The following is a 21,610-nucleotide window of genomic DNA, read 5'->3' as shown; positions in this document are numbered from 1 at the left end:
CTGTAATACCTAACTTTTACGCTAAGATGTAATACGACTACACCTACCCTGCATGACAAAAATTGTTTAACAAAAAACCTTACCTTTTATTGACTAGATTAAACGAAATGCAATAAATGAAATAAAACCTTGAAACCGGATGTTTAATTTTTTAAACCTTCATTTTGTAAACTATTTTCTCCCAGATGACAATCGTTGACTCCTGAAGACGGTCCTCACGATAGAACCCTGCGCGTTGATCCCATCAACGCCTGGCCGAAATAACTACGACATTACTTTCTTTGCGAGGAAATGCGTGATCCGTCATTTTTCGTCGAAAAAATTCCAACGACGTCGACACACGCAGTAGGCTGATAGGGAAGCACGCTTATCCCTTGATCCCCGGTCCCACCGTCCCTCTTCAACTAAGTACGAACAGATGTTATCATCTTTTAGGATCGTTGAAAAAATAAGCATGACCAAAACAGCACAAACAGGTCGCGTGGCTTGCAGCACATCTGAATGAGATGGTTTCAAAAAGAGGCTGTGCGACATTGAAGGAAAAGTTTTAGATGAATCATTAGGAAATATTTTGTTGTATGTGTATGTTAAAACCATTTTTGACGGCCAAACCTGTTAATTTGGGAAAGTAGGTCTCCAGTTAGCCTTGCGAGCAAAACCCAGAATTACCAACCCGGAGATGCAAGTTTGATTCTCGATCCTGTCTAAGAGGATTTCGGTATGTCGAAATTACTACTTCGTATTTCTTTGAGAATGTATCGCATACCCTTATTGCCAATAAATTCAACTGATAAGGATGAGGATTCAAAGAGAAGCTCAGCCCTATCTTCCGAAAGGGTTCCAATCGCTCATCACAGCCAATGATGGGAAATAGCTTTATCATCGTTATTTTGCAATTACTGAATTGCGCTAATCCGTTTCCCAAAGGCTGATGCCATGGGTAACGAGACGAAAGGCACCGCATCATCGGGATCCACGGTATAGCGCAGCACCCATCCACGGTAAAACTGATAGTACAAAACGGCACAATTTGGCTACTGAAGACGGCAATACACCGAAGGCAATAGCCGCGAAGTGAACAATAATACACGTAATCAGCATCGAACGATTAACTAGTGCAAAATTAGTCGAAATTTTAGGAACCACGCAGCAGTTGACGATCGAGTTTTCAAAGGAACGGTAGTTTTCCCTCCCGGGTAGGACTAGCTGAATTTTAAAGAAAAGGTAAGTTGTGATTTTATTTACCTACATTTGCTTAAAAAATCATCAGAATACAGTGGATGCAAAAGCTTCGCGTTGGTGGTGACACAAATCACAATAAATAAGGAATCTAAGTGATATACCGGTTTCAATTAACTGCATCTATCTTGCTCTGGGTTATGATAATTCAATGTTCTTACCGCTGACATCAAAATCTAAATTTGGCCACATTTTGATCAAAATATAAATTTGGCCACATTTTGATACAGTTCAAGTAAGTAAATATTGAAGAATCCTTTTAAATCTTTGTGTAGGTTTGTGCGTATTGATTGGAAAATGGATTATTGTACTGAAATAACCCAAGGAACAAAATATATATAAAATGACGAAAAATACATTAAATTGTGTTATATGGGACATTAGGGCAAAACGAGCCCAACATACGCTTATCACACATTCATAAGGCAGCACTTACTGAATTTATTAGAATTTTTTGATAAGCCCTTGATCTCTTCTGTGAGTCATTCCTAAAAAGTTAAGAATTAAAAAAAAAATTCTGCTACTTATGGTAATAAATATTACCTAGTTTACAGTTCGTGTTTGAGTGATGAAACGGCCTACTTTTCCATACCAATATATTGCTAGCACTACATTGATTTCTGACTTCCGTGCTTACTTCCGACATCATGACTGTTAAAACAAAATTCGAGTTTAGGTGCTATAATGGAAAACCAACATCAGAATAGTAGTTACATGACTAAATTTTGCTGAATGAGCTTGGGTAAGTGTTCAAATAGTGTATTCTTTTTTTTGTGTCTTTATTAAGGAGACTTCCAGCCCGAGGCTGGCTCGTCTCCGGAATAGTGTATTCTCTTGGTCGCCTAATAAATGATGGACATTACATCAACATTTTCCAAAGGCACCCTACCAGGATACCCTACCAAGGGGGCCGTGAGACATTTGCAAAGAATTATCCCTTTTTGTGGTTTACTATAACCAAAAGCGACGACATCATGACTATGATAAAAAGATTTTTGAATTTTGTGACTTGCAGTGGAAAAAAGTTTGAGTAGTTTGTAGTTATGGTGCATCAGCAATGCTTGTTTCAAAATCAGGATTTCAGAGAAGAGTAAATGCCAAGGGTGTTTATTGCATGATTATCCGATATGCCCTTGTTTGTAAGACCTACCGCAACAATTGCAAAAAGAACTGTTTTCAGAATCGTGAAAACATCAAATCTCTCAACACACGTCTGTTCAAAGATCTCTGCAAAGAAATAGATGAAGATCGCGAAGGCCTTCCTTTCAACACTGCCGTATGTTGGTTAACCAAATGTAATGTTTTGATCTTAGGCATGATAATAAAATAAGAAAGATGATTTTTTTGCCTATCTCAATAAATAAAGATGGTAGAAAAGCCTAGTTTACCTATCAGACATTTCCCAAGGAATCAAAAGTTGCTTTGAAAGTACGTTTGATATAGCAAAGAGAGTACTATTGGAAGAACTTTTGGATACTTGGAATTAAATCATTGAATTGTAAATCTGTAAATGCATTCAATAGTGCAAAATGTTGTTTTTTGTTTTTATGCTCTTTGCATTCATCTAGCAGTGCACAATGGTCTAGGATACATGTTGTTTCACAAAATTGTTCGGAATAGTAAGGTCATCATTTAGTACTTTCAAAAAAGTATGGCCCACTCTAAACAAAATTGATTTTTTTTTAATTCATAATAAAAAATCCAATCCAATCCAATACCTCATTTTTGAGCCCTAATTATATTTTTTTAATAAAATTTTGGGTCATTTCTGAAAAAGCCATAGTAGATTGCGCGGCCGGTAATAAAGTTAATCGGTTCAGTGCGAGTTGTCTTTTGTTTCGGACGGCAGAACGATCGCGCGATTTGACGAAATTTTGTGTTTTGCATTGCGCGGCCGGTAATAAAGTTAATTAGTTCAGTGCGTGTTGGCTCTTGTTTCGGACAGCAGAACGATCGCGCGATTTGCCGAAATAATGTGTTCTGCATTGCGCGGCCGTCAGTGCCTGTTTTGTCGTGTTTCTGCTCAGTAAGCAGATAGTTCGCGCGGCCGAGTGAGTAAACAATTGGTGCGTGATCGGACGTGTTTCAGGTAGGATTTAGAACATTCGTAAAATCCGAGTTTTTGGTTCTGATATTAATGTTCAGTGAATAAGTGTGCGGTTGAACGTGTTTTGTATATAATGCGAAACATTTGTAAAATCCAGGTTACTTTGTCCTCCTTTGGACGGTTCGTAAGTAAATTGATGAATATATTTTAATATTTTTTCAGCATATACTGTTATTGACAAACGCTCTATATTGTCGAATAGAGCTCCCTATTATTCACCTTATCCACTAACACAAATTTTCCTTCCCGAGACATCTATGAAGGTAGTATGGGTTCCCTGCATCTTCACTAGTAGATGTTGAACTAACATTCCTTTCGTTCCTTACGTGATTGTAAGAACGTGGCCAGGTATACAACTGCTTCTGTATAGGAATAGGAACTAATTCCAAGTACCAAATTGCGACAATATACAGCATTGTATAGCCACACACGATTTGAACAATCACCTATGTTATGCTATGCTATTTCTGAAATAGCCATAGTATGCAGAATATTTTTAAGTATCTAAAAAAATATAAGAATGTATAAATGTTGAAAAAAAAAATTTTGGGTTTTGTCCACGAATTTGTTCTAGGAACTCTTCTGTGCGTCGCCGACTACCTATATCCATTCATTTCATTAATTCAGACTAAGGCCGAAGTGGCCTGTGTGGTATATAAGAGTCTGTTCCATTCGGCTCGGTCCATGGCTACACGTTGCCAACCACGCAGTCTACGGAGGGTCCGCAAGTCATCTTTCACCTGATCGATTCAACTTGCCCACTGCGCACCTCGCCTTCTTGTGTCGGATCGTTGTCGAGAACCATTTTCACCGGGTTACTGTCCGACATTCTGGCTACGTGCCCGGCCGTCCGATTTTCGCGGTGTTAACGATGGATGGTTCTCCCAACAGCTGATGCAACTCGTGGTTCATTCGCCACCTCCACGTACCATCCACCATCTGCACCTCACCATAGATGGTACGCAGCACTTTCCTTTCGGAAACTCCCAATTCGCGTTGGTCCTCCACGAACATCGTCCAGGTCTCGTGCCGTAGAGAACTACCACTCTAATGGGCGCGTTGTATTTTCAAATTTCTCTGCTGGTATCATTTTCGGCTGTCACCAGTGAGCCCAAGTACACAAATTCTTCTACCACCTCGATTTCGTCAACACCGATGCAAACTCACGGTGGGTGGCTCACATTATCTTCTCTCGAGCGTCTTCCTATCATGTACTTCGTCTTCGACGTGTTGATGACTAGTCCGATCTGCTTAGCTTCCCTCTTCAGTCTGATGTAGGCTTCCTCCATCCTCTCAAAGTTACGTGCCATAATATCTATGTCGTCGGCGAAACCAAATAACTGGATGGACCTCGTGAAAATCGTACCACTCGTGTTGTTCCCTGCTCTTCGTATTACCCATTCCAAAGCGATGTTGAATAGCAGACGCGAAAGACCATCACCTTGCCGTAACCCTCTGCGAGTTTCGAAGGGACTCGAGAATGCTCCTGATACTCGAACTACGCACATCACCCGATCCATCGTCGCTTTGATCAACCGTGTCAATTTATCCGGAAATCCGTGTTCGTGCATTAGCTGCCATAGCTGGTCCTGATCGATTGTATCATATGCGACTTTGAAGTCGATGAATAGATGATGTGTGGGCACGTTATATTCGCGGTATTTCTGTAGTACTTGGCTAATGGCGAACACCTGGTCCGTGGTGGAGCGTTCGCCCATAAAACCCGCCTGGTACTGCCCCACAAACTTCCTTGCAATTGGTGCTAGTCGACGGCATAAAATTTGGGAGAGTACCTTGTAGGCGGCGTTCAGCAATGTGATTGCGCGGTAGCTGCTACAGTCCAGCTTATCGCCCTTTTTGTAGATAGGACGCACAACACCTTCCATCCATTCCTGCGGCAATACTTCCTTCTCCCAAATCTTGGTAATGACCCAGTGCAGCGCTCTAGCCAGTGCCTCACCACCGTGTTTAAATAGCTCTCCTGGTAGTTGGTCAATCCCAGGGGCTTTGTTGTTCTTCAGCCGGCCAATCTCCCCCTTGATTTCCTGGAGATCCGGAGTCGGTAAAATTATGTCCTGTGCGCGTTCTTCCAGGTCCATCACCATACCGCCATCTTCGTCTGCCACATCGCCATTCAGGTGTTCTTCGTGGTGCTGCCGCCACCTTTGGATCACCTCACGCTCCACAATGGGGAAATCCGATTTCAAAGGTGGAAAAAATTGATAACTTTCTTCACGAATGACTTACAGAAGAGATCAAGAGCTTATTCGAAAGGGAATTTTGCAAAGAATTCAGTGAGTGCTATTTCCTGGACGTGGAATGCTTCTGTATGTAGTTATTGAGGTCGTTTTGCCCTAATGCCCCATATATCGCGAGTTTCCAAACTATTTGTCATTTTATCTTTAGGACATTGTTCTAAAATTGTGTTTATCTCTTCACTGTTGATCCACAGAAGGGCACTAAATATATTTTGTTGGTGACAGTTGGAAATTTAAGGGACTTTGGGGTCAAATAAGCATCACAGTGCATTTTATGTGCAATTTTCATGTATTCTGTAAAAAATAGTAATATTTACAGATAAGTGTTGATATTATTGTCTCAAAGTGTTGAACAGATATTGAAAAAAGTTTGCCGAACAAAAATTAATGAAATAAATCGTTTCACAAATGTTTTATTTGGTTATTTATTGAGTAAAAAACGATTTTTAAAAACTTTTGAATAGCACCGATGCCAAACATTTCCAAACCATACCCGATAGCACAACTAGACAAGAATAGTCATATGTTATGAGTCTTGATGTGATCATAGATAGGAGGTGATGGGAGATACTCTTTTTTCTTACCTTTTTGCCCAAATTCCCCTATAAAATAATATAGCTCAATGATTCTGAGCAAGGAAATGATGTAGTAATGTTAATTTAATTGATATTTTCCAATGATATAATGAAAATAACAAATAATCATATAATTCATTAAAAATATTGAATTATAGGGGATTTAGGGGTCATACAGCTCATTTAATGTAACTTTTTATACAAAATAGGATAACTTTTCTCACGAGCGACTCACAGATAAGGTTAAGGGCTTATTCGAAAGCGAATTTTCCAAGAAATTCAGTGAGTGATGTTTTATAGACATGAGACACTTCTGTATGTAGTTATTGAGCTGGTTTTGCCCCAATGTCCCATACATCAAAATTTTTCATATTTTGGTGCTTTGATCTTTCAAAAATTACACTGAAATTCTGTTTTCCTCTTCATTGTAGATCCATACATAGCGCTATACATATTTTGTTGGAAATTTAAGGGATTTTGGGGTCAAATAATCATTAAAGTGCATGTGAATTTTTCATGTATTCTGTGAAAAATAATAATACCCAAGAAATCATTTGCACTATATTACGTCGAATGATCATTTAGGGTTAATATACGGTGATTTTAGAACTTGTAAGGATTGATGTAGCTCTACATATGGTCAATTTTGGCGAAATCTACACCCTATTGATTATTCAGATATTTACAGATAATAGTTGATATTATTGTCATATTTTTTTTAACAGAAATTGTTACCATAAAAAACAAATAGGTATCCATATATTACATTAAAAATGGATTTTCAAGGCATTTTGGGACAAATAAGTGAAGAAATTAATTAATTATGTATTTAAAAAATTTGGTTCTGAGCCCTGAACCTTTGGAATTTTTTTTTCAATGCAATTTACGAATATTTGTTATTTTTATAGTATCATTGACAAATTATAATTGAATCAATGTTAATCCATCATTTCTTAACCCAGAATCATTGAGCTATATTATTTCATAAGGGGAATTTGGGTGAAACGTCATGAGAAAAGAATATTTCATATCTACTCCTATCTATTATCACTTCGCAGTGGCGTAGCCAGAAAATTGGTCTGTCTTTTCGACTAATATATTTACTCTTATCTAGTTGTGCAAACGGGTATGGTTTGGGAATGATTGGCATCGGCACTTTTCAGAAGCATTTAAAAAATCGGGTTTTACCCAATAAATCACAAAACAAAACACTTGCGAAATGATTTACTTCATTAGTTATTGTTTCGCAAACATTTATCAATGTCTGTAGAACATTTTGGGAGAATAATAATATTTTTATTAATTTTTACAGAATACATGAAAAATTCACGTAAAGTGCAATTTAATACTTATTTGACCCCAAAATCCCTTAAATTTCCAACTTTTACCAACAAAGCATGTATAGTGCTTTTCTATGGATCTATAATGAAGAGGAGAACACATCTTTAGTACAATACTTGGAAGATAAAAGCACGAAAAATATGATAAACTGTGATGTATGGGACATTGGGGCAAAACAAGCTTAATAACTACATACAGAAGTGTCTCATGTCTATAAAACATCACTCACTGAATTTCTTGGAAAATTTGCTTTCGAATAAGCCCTTAATCTTCTATGTGCGTCGTCCGTGAAAAATGTTAACCTATTTTGAATAAAAATGACATTCAATTAGCTGTATGACCCTTAAATCCCCCATAATTCAATATTTTTAATGAATTATATGATTATTTGTTACTTTCATTATATCATTGGAAAATATCAATTAAATAAACATTACTACATCATTTCCTTGCTCAGAATCATTGAGCTATATTATTTTATAGGGGAATTTGGGCAAAAAGGTAAGAAAAAAGAGTATCTCCCATCACCTCCTATCTATGATCACATCAGGACTCATAACATATGACTATTCTTGTCTAGTTGTGCTATCGGGTATGGTTTGGAAATGTTTGGCATCGGTGCTATTCAAAAGTTTTTAAAAATCGTTTTTTACTCAATAAATAACCAAATAAAACATTTGTGGAACGATTTATTTCATTAACTTTTGTTCGGCAAACATTTGTCAATATCTGTTCAACACTTTGAGACAATAATATCAACACTTATCTGTAAATATTACTATGTTTTACAGAATACATGGAAATTACACATAAAATGCACTTTGATGCTTATTTGATCCCAAAATCCCTTAAACAACCAACTTTTACCGACAAAATATATTTAGTGCCCTTCTGTGGATCCACAGTGAAGAGATAAACACAATTTTAGAACAATGTCCTAAAGATAAAATGACAAATAGTTTGGAAACTCGCAATATATGGGGCATTGGGGCAAAACGAGCTTAATAACTACATACAGAAGCATTCCACGTCCAGGAAATAGCACTCACTGAATTCTTTGCAAAATTCCCTTTCGAATAAGCTCTTGATCTCTTCTGTAGGTTGTTCGTGAAGAAAGTTATCAATTTTTTCCACCTTTGAAATCGGATTTCCCCATTGTGCGCTCGTTTGTAAGAAGGTTCCCGTTTATGTCCTTACACATATCAGGCTGTGGCACGTGGCCCTTACGTGAATGTTTTAACTTCTCATAGAACTTTCGTGTGTTATTAGCGCGGTACAGTTGCTCCGTTTGTTCACGGTCTCGATCTTCCTGCTGGCGCTTTTTCCTCCGGAAAATCGAGTTTTGCCTGTTCCGCGCCTGTTTATATCGTGCCTCGTTCGCCCTCGTGCGGTGTTGCAGCAATCTCGCCCATGCTGCATTCTTCTCTTCCACTAACTGCTCACATTCACCGTCATACCAGTCGTTTCTCTGATCCGGGGGCACCGTGCCAAGTGCAGCGGTTGCGGTGCTACCAATGGCGGATCGAATATCTCTCCAGCCATCTTCAAGAGACGCTGCGCCTAGCTGCTCTTCCGTTGGAAGTGCCACTTCCAGCGTGTTGTACACCGTCGAGAGTTTTGAGCGCAGGCATACTGCAACCAGGTAGTGGTCGGATTCAATATTCGCACTGCGGTAAGTGCGGACGTTCGTGATGTCGGAGAAGAATTTACCATCGATTAGAACGTGGTCGATTTGGTTTTCCGTTCCTTGATTAGGTGATCTCCATGTGGCCTTGTGGATATTTTTGCTGGGAAAGAAGGTGCTTCGGACTACCATTCCGCGGGAGGCTGCGAAGTTTATGCATCGTTGGCCGTTGTCATTCGATACGGTGTGCAGACTATCCGGTCCGATGACCGGTCTATACATTTCCTCCCTTCCTACCTGTGCGTTCATGTCACCGATGACGGTTTTGACGTCCCGCAGTGGACATCCATCGTATGTCTGTTCCAGCTGTGCGTAGAACGCTTCTTTCTCGTCGTAGGGTCTCCCTTCGTGTGGGCAGTGCATGTTGATAATGCTATAGTTGAAGAAACGGCCTTTAATCCTCAGCTTGCACATCCTTGCGTTGATTGGCTGCCACCCAATCACGCGTTGGCGCATCTTACCCAGCACTATGAAGCCGGTTCCCAGCTCTTTGGTGGTGCCACAGCTTTGGTAGAAGGTAGCCGCTCGATGCCTGCTTTTCCACACTTTCTGTCCTGTCCAGCAAATCTTCTGCAGCGCCACGACGTCGAAGTTGCGTGGATGTAATTCATCGTAGATCATCCTGTCGCAACCTGCGAAACCTAGCGACTTGCAATTCCATGTTCCAAGCTTCCAATCGTGATCCTGTATTCGTCGCCTAGGTCTTTGCCGATTATATCGAGTCGCATTATCTCTTATATTGTTCGTAATGATTGGTTTTCTAGGCGGCTTATTGGGCCTGCGCAAACCTCCTGTCTCGTCGGAGGGCCGTCGTGTCAGGGCTGTTTAGCGTCCCACCTAACACCAGGACTCGAGCTTATGCGCTTTTTGCGACACACAGTCGCTTTAGTGGGGCCTACTTGCGGATACATGCAGCTTTTTATAGAGGTTTAACAGGGCCCACTGTCAAACCCCACCACATCCTAGGCAAGCCCCACAACTCGCAGATGGCCTGGGGAAGGATCGTTAAGCTCTTGGACATAGTCCCTGCTGCCCATTGTGAACATAAACACTAAATTAAAATTAATTTTTACCTTTCATTCTATTAAACATGGAAAGCAACACTTATACTAAACTCGAGCAAGTTGGCCATACAAAACATACCTAAGCCAATTTGGTAAGATAAGTCAGTTGTAAATATTTATAGTTTTAATAACGGCAACGCGTGTTTAGGACCATCTTTGGCGCTGTGCAAGAGAATGGTTTGTGGCGGCGAAGGATGAACCACGAGCTCACCCAGCTCTGCGCGAGCCCAGTACCCAGAAGGTTGCTAAAGCTGGAAGGCTACAATGGGCAGGGCATATTTCAAGAATGCCGGAAAGCAACCCTGCAAAGATGGTGGTTACTTCCAACCCGGCAGGTACAAGAAAAATAGAAGTGATGTCTATGTCTAAGTGGATTATTTAGGGTTTTTGTTGATATTTTTGGATTCTTATATGGATTCTTCTGAAATTTCTTAAAAAAAAGTTCAAATCAAGGTTTCTCGAGATTCCTCCTAGGGATTTTTTTTTTTAAAATTGGTCCAGAGGTGCAGAATTACCACAGGAATCAGGCCCTGTATTTGGTTTTAATGGACATTTTTATTTTATAATAACGGTCTACCGGCGCACCGTGAATTTACTTACTTACGGAACCCGTGGTGTATACACGGCCACGGTATACAAACAACAAGGTAGGCTCGTAAGAAAAATGGCACTTCAAGAATGACGCATATTGACGCATCTATATACTCCCCTACATTTGGCGACGATCATACTTGTTATTGCAAAGGTAATAAACGGATTTTTTTATATATTATGCCGATACAAATATTTAAAAACTATTTTGTCTCCCTCCCCTTCGGATTTTTTTGCAAGAAAATAATATTTTGAGGGGGCAACAAAATAAAATTCGGATAATTTTGAGGATTTTCAAAACATTCTTCGGCAAATCCGAGGAGTTTTTTGATTTTTTTCATTTTAATATTTGTTTTTTATTAACTCCCTCTTGGCCTTTCGGAGTCCAGTAGGACAAAATGTTAAATAAATATTTGTAACGGCCTTAGTGCTCGTTGAATTACTGGAAATGTTTCAATATAAATTATTCAAAATTCATGATATACTACTTACTGTGACCTGCATAATAAAAAGCCCACTTGCCGTTTTTCATACAAAATGGTCAACTTTGGAGATCTAGATCTCGATTGCGTGTGAACCGATTTTGCTGAAAATTTGACCAGAGCTCAGATATAACTTGAATTTTACACCTAAATTTCGAACATATTGATTCATAGGGTAAAAAGTTATCGCGCTAATACCAAAACGATTTTCTTGGTAAAAAAATTGATTTTATAATATCTTGAAAACTACAACTCTTAGTGTACAATTATATTCCGCAAACTCTTTTGTATTGCAAAAATACGCGTTTTTGCTGAATAAGCCATCAGCCTATAGAAATTTAAAAAATAAATTTTTGCCAAAAAAATCATTTTGGTATTACCGCAATATTTTTTTACCCTATGAATCAATATGGTCGAATCGAAACTCAGGTGTGGTAAAATTCAAATTATATCTGAGCTCTGGTCAAATTTTCAGCAAAATTGGTTCACACGCAATCGAGATCTAGATCTCCAAAGTTGACCATTTTGTATGAAAAACGGCGAGGTGGCTTTTTATTATGCCGGTCACTGTAACATATACTATTTATACTATGCTACTTAATAATTTGGACTCCCTTGGATAGCTCTTGAGCTCTACAGGGTGTCTGCAAGTTATCCGTACAGATTTTGATAGTTTGCTTCTACAAAGCAAAAACAGACAATAGTGGACTGAATCGGTAGCTATATGGGCATAACAACTCAGCAGGCTGTAACAGATGTATATTCTGAGAACACTGAGCGTCATTTCATGTATAAAAAAAAATTAAGTCTTTGTGAATGCTTTTTTTCGGTTTTCCGAACAAAAAGGAATTGCCTTCCTACTCACCCGATTTGGATTGAATTTACCATTCGGTATGGTTCATCTTGAAATCAACAGCCATCAAAACACCGAACATATTATCGTGACATTTGAAATCATGTCACAATCGTTAAAAATGTGTGAAAAGTATCTGTATAGAAACGTGCGGCCATCGTGATTTTTTTCCAACACGATCGAAGGCGTACAACTCAGGATACATTTTAATGTGAACAAATTCAGCTTGATTTATGTAGTCCTATTATAATAACATGCAATGCATGCTGGATCTTTAATTTATTCCAAAAAATATTTAAAAACCTGTCTTGTTGTACGGATAATTTGCAGACACCCTGTAGACCGAATTTGTGCGGACTTTTGCCGTTTCGCGCCTGATGACCAAACGCCATGCATTTGAAGCATCGCTTCATCTCTTTGGTAACCCGCGGAATTAGCCACAACCACCATTTTGTTGGCATCAACTGCCGGTAATCGTATCGCTGCTACTTGTGTACCACCGTACGCTTTCCTCAGCCGGATCACCATCTGAACCTTACCCAGCATACATTGCGAGGTCAGTGCATCCCTCAGTTCGTCTTTCGGCTTAATCCCGTCAAGGTCTGTGCACTCGACTACTTTCTCTTGGGTCTTACGTTTGCTTCACTGCTCGTCGAATTGGTATCGATCTCCCAGAAGGCCGAGCTCTTGATCGTGGGATCCTTCTTCAGGTCGAACAGCAACTCCCCTTTTTGGTAATGCCTAGTCCTTCCCAATTCCTCTTCCAAGTCCTTGAACTCAGGGTCCTCTCTCACCTTCCGTAGGCGTCACCCCTGACCCTCTCCCAAAAAGTCCGACGTTTTCTTTCTTCTTCAGTTCCTTCTTCTTTTCAACAGCGCCCTTCTGTTTTTTCCTTTTTTTTTCGCTGACTTTCCAGTGTGTCAAACACCGTCCTTAACGCGTTCCTTCAGAACGCTGGCACAATCCTGTATGTTCCGCTGCTTTTTCGAAACTTCCCGTTCTCCGGGCGATTCCCTGACTCGCTTCTCCGTGCGAGTATTTCTGGGGCTATTTGGTGTCTGTTGTGCCTAGACCTGTGCGCCGCCGCCAACACTTATTGACGGACGCCGACGCCGGCCATGGTGTCGGCGGCCCGTTATACGCCGGTTGGCTCCACGCCGCCGAATTTCGTATTTCGCGCCCATGATTGGCTATCACAAAAGTCACAATATGCAGTGGATTTGCATCTGCCACACCAAGGCATCCTATCAGGCAATAATTAAATAGGTATTATACCTTTAGCAGATTTGTTTGCTTTTATCTGTGCCATTTTTACCCGCATTAGCGTCTTCAATGTTAGGTCATCCAAGAACTTCTTGGCTACAGACCTACAAATCAACTTCATGTGGAATAACCTTATTCCTTATTCTGGACGCATTGGGGGACGATGTACTCTTTTAAAGGTTTGAATGTTACATATCTTAATTGGTCTAGTGCTTATATACGCGGCTACAAGTCGCTATAATAAATGTTGGATTTGGATTCCCAGTCTGCTAAGATTTTTTGACGTAAACTACGTCTAAGGGGAAGATTCGGATAGAGGGTGACAAATGAAAATTTCCAAATTCGAGACCGTCACGAAATCATGTAAGATTTTGAACTTTAATAGCGCCTCTATCTTGCGATGGATTTTTCAGATTTATATATCAATCGACTCGGAAATTCTCTACCAATTTGTCAATTACATTGAAACTTTAGGTCATGAACGTTAAAATAGGGTATCGGATCATTTTGGCAGCACCCTCTTTTCTTGTCCGCAAGAGTCTCGTTTCGGCCGTCGCCGTTCAGTGCGGTTGGCTTTTGGACTCTGCTTTTTGTGCGATGTTTCGCACAAAAGGTAGAACAATGGAGCCGGACCAGTGACCGCGGTCGAAACAAATGTAACAAAAATGCGTAATGTAGTGCATGGTGTATAAAAAGTGATGCAGATAGGGACATGTTTGTGCAGGCATGAGACGATCAATGGATCAATCAAGGTAACTCATTTTGCACTCACCGCATCAAAACAACGGCGGCACTGTATATGCATATTTCTATTCATGTGTGTTTGACAGAACAAAATTATGGTCTACGCAAGGTCAAGGTCTACTGGTCTCCGCAAAGTCAAGGGGGAGGGGGTAATCTTTATCTTCTTCTACTGAATCGAGCGGCGTGAAAATTTTAATGCGGAGGTTTTTGGGGCCTGGGAAGGTTCTTAAGATGGTTCGAGACCCCTCTCCTCTTTGAAACTTGGCTCCTATACAAATGAAACACCAATTTCATCATAACTCGAGATCAAGCAAATGGAAACAAATCTGGCGTGTGGAGGTTTTGGAAGGGAAGATATGTTTCTGTGGTGGTTTGCAACGCCTCCCCCTTCTGGAAAGGGGGGCTCCCATACAAATGAACCGAAAATTTCTGCATAACTCGAGAACTAATCAGAGAATAAATCAATTTTAGGCGAAACAAAGTTCATCGGGTCTGCTAGTAAAAAATAAATATTAAAATGGAAAAAAAAATAAAAAAAACTTCTCGGATTTGTTAAAGAATGTTTTGAAAGTTCTCAAAATTCACCGGAATTTTTTTTTGTTGCCCCTCAAATTGTTATTTTTGAGCAAAACAATCCGAAGGGGGGGGGGGGAGGGGACATATTAAAAAAAAAAATTATATCGGCCTAATAATATTATGTCGAATCAAATGCGCGCCTGAATCAGAAGGATTTAACTTTGATTCAGGAAGTGTGAATGCACTTAAGATATTTTTATAATACGTGGGGGCAAACATGCGGTACTTATTGAACACGACAAAAGCTTCGGAGCGCATACGTTCTTGAAACGGGTTATATGTGTTACAATTGAGCTATCACCTTCTTGCTCCCTGATTCAAAAGTCTTGCAATGATATTAATAAAATGGTTGCAGGAATTTTCCATAGTGACATCCAGTGTTGGTAGAATCATACTCAAATCTGAATCATCGAGGTTTCATGCACGAGCTAACTCGCCTGCAATTCTGTAAGGGGAGCATCGCGCTTGAGTTTCTCGGCCAGAATCGTATCGCTTCGCTCACTCACCGGAAAATGATTTCGTTCTAAAAAGCGTCAAAACGCAATCGAGGCGTATGTTTTGTTTATATATGCAATTATTAGCCATTGTTTTAGACGAAAAAAAAGTTAATTCAATGCATTCAACAATGAAGAACACGTAAATATCATGCAATGATGCAAATTGCGATTCGAATCATGAGCAAATCTCTGGGCCATGATTCTGATGGGATTTGACTCACGCATGGTTTGAATCACCGATGAGATTTTACCAACACTGGTGCCACTGCCAGACAGTGAGAGTTAGATTGTAATAACACACACACCTTTTTTTCCCGTCCGCAACGTTTACTACTCGCGCGCATCCCAACCAAATTAATTGGATTTTGGTACATGATTGACATTTTATGATTTCTAGTGATGCAATAAAAACAAGATATGCCTATGATTGGAATGTTTCTGAATAACAAATGTTGTAAACGGAAAAGAGGATGCTCCCCTAGGGCTTCTTCTATTGAAATATTTCATCAAATGCTTCAAAACCCAAATGTAGGCAATTCGGATCCAAGGAAGGCATCATTACCACTGAGGAATAAATTTGGGTTTTCATAGTAAATTTTTTAAACAATTGTCGTCGTATAAACAATTTTCATATCTTAAGATATGCTAGTTTTGTTCGAAACCAGTGACATAAGTAATCAAATGAATTTTCTAAAAATATTCATGCATGATGGCACTACAATCCTTAATGAACAAAACTGCCTTACGTAGTTTACGTTGGGCGGTTGTGTCTTGTACATAACCCTTCTGATTTTTTTTTAATTCGATAGGCGTGGTTAGCTTTGTGATACGCGAATGCAAAAATGGTAACTTGGCTTCAGGCTTTCCACAAACTATTATTTGAAATTTGTCGTCCTTACATTATAAATACGAAAGCAGATGGTCTAAAACAATAATATTCTTCAAATATTGTCCAACAACCATACTCAAATGTAAAAATATAGAGCTACAGCCGTTATTTTCGACTGCGTATAATTCAATTTGAAGGCCCGAGAACCAATGACCTAAACCACTAAAACTCCTCCGTATGAAAACATGTTGAGACGAAGCGATGTAATGCGCGCAGTAAAGTTTTCTGGAGCCTACGGCGGGAATAGAACCATCAACGTTCCAATACTTTCAACTGTGTCTTTGAACCTTATTAATGTAAAGTTGGTGCACCTTTCTGGGATTTCGCGAAGATCAAAATAGTCGCCAAAGCCGTATTTTACCTTTTATAAATTTCTTCTCTCACATTAGCACATTTCCAATGATTTTTCATTAAGCTTCTACGAGTCCCGTTATACTAATTAATTATCGAAACAAAAATCTCCGAAGCTATTAAATTTAAAACACGAACGAAAGCAACACGTGCATGAGAAAGATTGAATTAATCACATGCAGTATTATTCCGGTAACAACCTTTCTAATGAGAGGAAAATAATGCGGAAGATACCTGAAAAAGAATGATAATCAGTCGTCGTTATTGTTTCAACGCATGATTGCATACTTAGGTGCAAGTTTGTTGCCAATAATTGCTACGGATGAGGCAATTCCTTATGACTTTTCAGAACAAGATATGAAGTTTATTTTCACGAGCTCATAACAATGCACACGTATTCTAATGCTTATTCTAATTACTGCAACACTCAAATTCACATAAAAGTGCGCGGTTCAACTGTGGAAATCGATGAGAAATACAAATACATCATTTTTTTTGTCTGATCAATACAGTGACCGCTATTTTTACCCTATTTATCTGTTCTGTTCGAAACTGAATCAATCTTTCATATTTATAATTGCGATTCAGCTTTTCTAGTCATACGATTTTAGAATACGACCTTCGACGAAATGCAGAAAAAAATCTAAAATCGGCGAATTTGGCAGCCGTGATTCAAAAAAATTCAAAATTGAATTTTGACAAAAAATACGTTTATGAATTGAGTTTCAACAACTTAGTTTCACAAGAAAACTTGTTTTTTGCTGCTTGGCAATGCACTATGGAAAATAAACTGTAAACATCGTGATCTCGGCAAAAAAAGAATGTACATCTCATAAAACTTAATTGCTTCATTCATACTAAATATTTCAAGCTCGATCAGCAATTATGCACTGGCAAACAGAATAAACTCGCAGAGCCAGACGCTATTACAAATTGCCTTAAACTTGACCGTCACTGGTAACGAGGTTAACCGACATTCATAAGTCTGTCAAGAAAACATGTATAGGTACTTGTCTCGACCATTACCCCGTGAAACTTTTGCAGCCGAGATAATCACATGCATAACTAGTGTCCAATTTACACTTGAACCTGCCCCAGCTATCTACCGTTGCGTTGGTGCAGTACACTTTTAACCGCTTCTTATTTCTATCTCTCGAACGCGCTCGTACAGGTTCACACAGAAGCCAGCCGCACGCACCATTCAATAAGCCACACATACCAAAATGTCCCAAGCAGACACCGTGTTCCAATCGCGCTCGAATGGCATCTCGGCGGAGGGTGTCCGCGATCAGTACGCCGACGGTAAGGCGGCCAAGGTCTGGGAGATCTTCATCGGCGACAAAAAGTCCCGCACGGAGAACTATCGCAACTTTTTGGTGGAGAAGCTGCGAGACAACGGATGCAAACGCATTCTGGACGTGGCCTGCGGAACCGGCGTGGACTCGATCATGCTGCTGGAGGAGGGCTTCGAGGTGGTGTCCATCGATGCCTCCGACAAGATGCTGAAGTATGCGCTGAAGGAACGCTGGAATCGTCGCAAGGAAGCCACATTCGACAAGTGGAGTAAGTTGCGTAGCGTGTGCCGTCGTATGTGGGGGCACAAGAAGCGATGTCAATCATCTGGAAGCACCCTCATTATGGGAAACGTGGGGAAGCATGTGCATGTGAGCTTTGATCAAACAGTGCGCAGACCAATCATCATGAATCATAAATCAATTCGTCCATCATGTTTTGAATAGTATGCATTAGCTCAGTAATTGATACTATCGTTTGTACCGTCAAGTCGCCATTCACCGTGCATTTTAGGCAATTTAGCAAATCTTAGAGCTCTCCAAATAACTTCAATTGAAAATTATACTCTTGAACACCTTCACGAACCTTAAATAATTGTTTTAATTCGAATGGAAATCAGAAACTATCGGTTTTTGGCAAGATAGATGGATGTAGATAATTTTTCAGTGATATATTAGGGTATCCTTTCGCCGTGTTAGGGCACCATTCACCGTGTGGGAAGGTACCCATTCACCGTGCATAAGAATTTTTCATTTAAATTAATAAAAATATTAATTAAAATATTGATTTTAAAATGTTATTCGCGTTTTTCATTTAGTTAAGCATAAACATGTGAAGTTTATGTGTTTTAGTGTAACACAGAAAGGACATAATCAATCAAAACAATAATTGTAGATAAAAATCAAAACAATTATTATATTGCAGATGCAGAATTCAATGCTCATTAGCGTCACATAACTCTTATGACCAACAAGTCATCACCGATAAGAAAATTATTTTGAGCTTTTTAGTGGAATGTTTTCACCTGTCATAAGACGAGTTTAAACAATCCCATTGAATTCCACCACTTAATTGTATCCTGACAGATACGTATTTCGACCTCAACAGTAAGGCCGTCTTCAGTCGAGTCGAGTCAAGTACGAGACACTGAAGACGGCCTTACTGTTGAGGTCGAAATACGTATCTGTCAGGATACAATTAAGTGGTGGAATTCAATGGGATTGTTTAAACTCGTCTTATGACAAGTCATCCCCGTAAAACCATTGCTTCTGCTCAACCTGTACAAAATTATGGCGGTATCATTCATAGTAGGTACTTGATGGCCGATGAATGGACACAGTTATTTTCTAGGGGAATAAATTCGCCGTGTATTTTTATTTGGTGGAGAATGAAGTGTGACAATAGAGGTAATAAACTATAGAGGACGATTGTCGCTGCGGTTCCCTTTGTTATCGTCCCCAAACATATTGGGTACCTATCTGTCAAAACGTACTGATTTTTCCTTCGTTGACATTTAGTGCCCTATCCTCGCCAGCAAAAGATGTTTCGCCAGTGACGACAGCGACAAGCGTCCTCTATAGTTTATTACCTCTATTAGTGTGACCGACATTTTCGGCTTAATTTAAAATCAAAATACAAACCTGACACTTCAATTGCATGGGCATTAAGAGGTAAAGAACAATAAAACATTTACTTTTTCCACTGATGTTGAACGAGCGTAGATTATACTTGATGGCTGAAAACAAAGGTGGAACCAGACAGCCGCAGGATGATAACAAACTCTAACATCAAAACAGCTGTTGGAACAGTTATATTTCACAGTAATTACTCGGAGAAGATTCTTTTGAACTTCTTTAATGGTGCTGATAAAGAAATAAAGTATTTTTCAATATGTTTTTATACATAATCAAAATTGCTTTGAACCCCACGGTGAATGGTGCACCCACGGTGAATGGCGACCTGAATGTAAACAACAATTTGTGAGTTCATTTGAAATTGAGATATGGGGTTGACATGCAATCTATTAAGCAAATCATTATTTGATTCTAATAAGTACGATCAGTTTCAGAAGCGAAGCTTTAATACCTTTTGGATTTCTTCAAAAAGTTTAAAGTGTTTTAAAAATCGCATAATTAATTTATTTTACACTGCAGTTCTATTTACCTTTCATACTCTCAATTACATTTTAAACAGGAAATAGAAGATGTGGAGTTTATTCTGACTGTAGGCAAGCGGGAGCTACTTTGGACACCGTAATATGCCATATATTCACTACATGCGGCTATCGAATGCTTTGTTTGCTAAAAATGTGACTGTCAGTTGCGGTTCGCATTGGGCCTACTTCGATGGTTTCGAAGCAATTGAAAATTTGTTTTATATAGTAAACGATAAATACTGTGTCTCTGCCACACAGGGGACTTTCTAAATTTCTTAACATTGAACAAATTTATAATGGATTATATTGTCCTTAGAACCACTGCTCATTCTAATTGCGTAAGACATCAAAACTGAAAACAATCTGACAATCAAAGCATAGTTTCCTAATTATTGTTTACAATGTTATTTGTTCCATTCCGAGTTTTGCCGGTTCAACTTTTCATTCGTAAATTACTGTTTTATTCAGCTTTTCTCACGAACCATACATTTTTCACATCATGTAAATCAATTTGCTTTATAACATATATCGAGACCCTGATTAAAACGTACGACTTATCCACTTGTAGTAATTGAGGAGGCCAATTGGCTGACGCTGTACGACGACATCGAGCACCTGATCGGTGACGGTTTTGACGCTGTGATGTGCCTCGGCAATTCCTTTGCCCATCTGCTGGACAATTATGGTGATCAGCGCGAGCACATTCAAGCTATCAGCAACTTTGAAAAGTGCGTCAAACCCGGCGGTTTACTGCTGATCGATCACAGAAATTACGACGATATCATGGGCACGGGAGCAACTCCAGCCAAGAGTATTTATTACAACGTAAGTCAAATTACTAATGTACATAACTCACCGTCGACACTAAACGCGCATCTTTTAATTTTGTCCTACAGAGTAGCCACACGGCAGACATCAAAACATCGGTTCTATACGTCGCCAGCAAACCCACCCTCGTGACGATGGATTACATCATCAGCACTGGCAAGGGAGACACCAGTGAATTCCGTCTTTCTTACTATCCTCACAACCTGAACGTATTCGAGGAAACCCTGAGAACCATTTTCAAGGGCCCTGCCGCCTACGAAATATACGGCGACTTCAAATCCATTGACAAGGAGGCTAATCCCGCGTTCTACATTCACGTAGTGCAAAAAAGCAAATAGACAAACGACGTCCGCTCATATGAACTGATCTGCGGATGTATCATGTCTCGAATATATCCGATAATTAACAGTAATAAATGCTGACAATGATTATTTAATTGCGTATTTTATCTTCCAGCACTTAGAACATTCTTGGAAAAGATAGACTTTTCAAACAGCTATGTTAGCTAATATTTCACCTCCTTGATTTATGTACCACACAACTAGTTTCGATCATTCTATTTATCGTTCTCTAATATTTACTACGGAGATTTAAGACAAACATGAGAATGTATTCGAGTAATCCTCCGCATAAACTAATCTAATAGCACCATTTCAACCTTAACTGCAATCAATGCATCATTGCAGCATTCGAGCATTTCCCATAACCTGCCTTAAACTCCAATCTGTGGAAAACCAGCAAACTGGTTACATACCAAGACTTGTTTAGTTGTGCCACGCGATTGCAGTTCAATTAAACGCCAAGTTATGGTTGGAAGGCG

The 21,610-nt window shown here is 39.4% G+C and overlaps 1 protein-coding gene across 1 annotated transcript; it reads left to right on the top strand.

Moving 5' to 3' along the window:
* Positions 1-950: 950 nt before the first annotated feature.
* On the top strand, positions 951-21,226 carry LOC134224462 (glycine N-methyltransferase). Its single transcript, XM_062703819.1, has 4 exons — positions 951-1,224; positions 17,686-18,077; positions 20,531-20,787; positions 20,859-21,226. Exons 2-4 carry the CDS (start codon positions 17,738-17,740, stop codon positions 21,126-21,128), a joined length of 867 nt encoding a protein of 288 aa, XP_062559803.1. The 5' UTR covers positions 951-1,224; positions 17,686-17,737; the 3' UTR covers positions 21,129-21,226.
* The last annotated feature ends 384 nt before the right edge of the window (positions 21,227-21,610 follow it).

The sequence above is a fragment of the Armigeres subalbatus genome, chromosome 3 (assembly GCF_024139115.2).
Source record: "Armigeres subalbatus isolate Guangzhou_Male chromosome 3, GZ_Asu_2, whole genome shotgun sequence".
Classification (NCBI taxonomy): Eukaryota; Metazoa; Arthropoda; class Insecta; order Diptera; family Culicidae; genus Armigeres; species Armigeres subalbatus.
The sequence above is the reverse complement of the archived record's forward strand: the minus strand, read 5'-3'. Positions and strand labels throughout refer to the sequence as shown.

Bases quoted from the DNA above. Each gene is read 5' to 3' on its own strand.
- LOC134224462 (XM_062703819.1), top strand. From the start codon at position 17,738: ATGTCCCAAGCAGACACCGTGTTCCAATCGCGCTCGAATGGCATCTCG. The intron at 18,078-20,530 runs GTAAGTTGCGTA...ATCCACTTGTAG, and splicing joins AGCCACATTCGACAAGTGGA to TAATTGAGGAGGCCAATTGG. The intron at 20,788-20,858 runs GTAAGTCAAATT...TTTGTCCTACAG, and splicing joins CCAAGAGTATTTATTACAAC to AGTAGCCACACGGCAGACAT.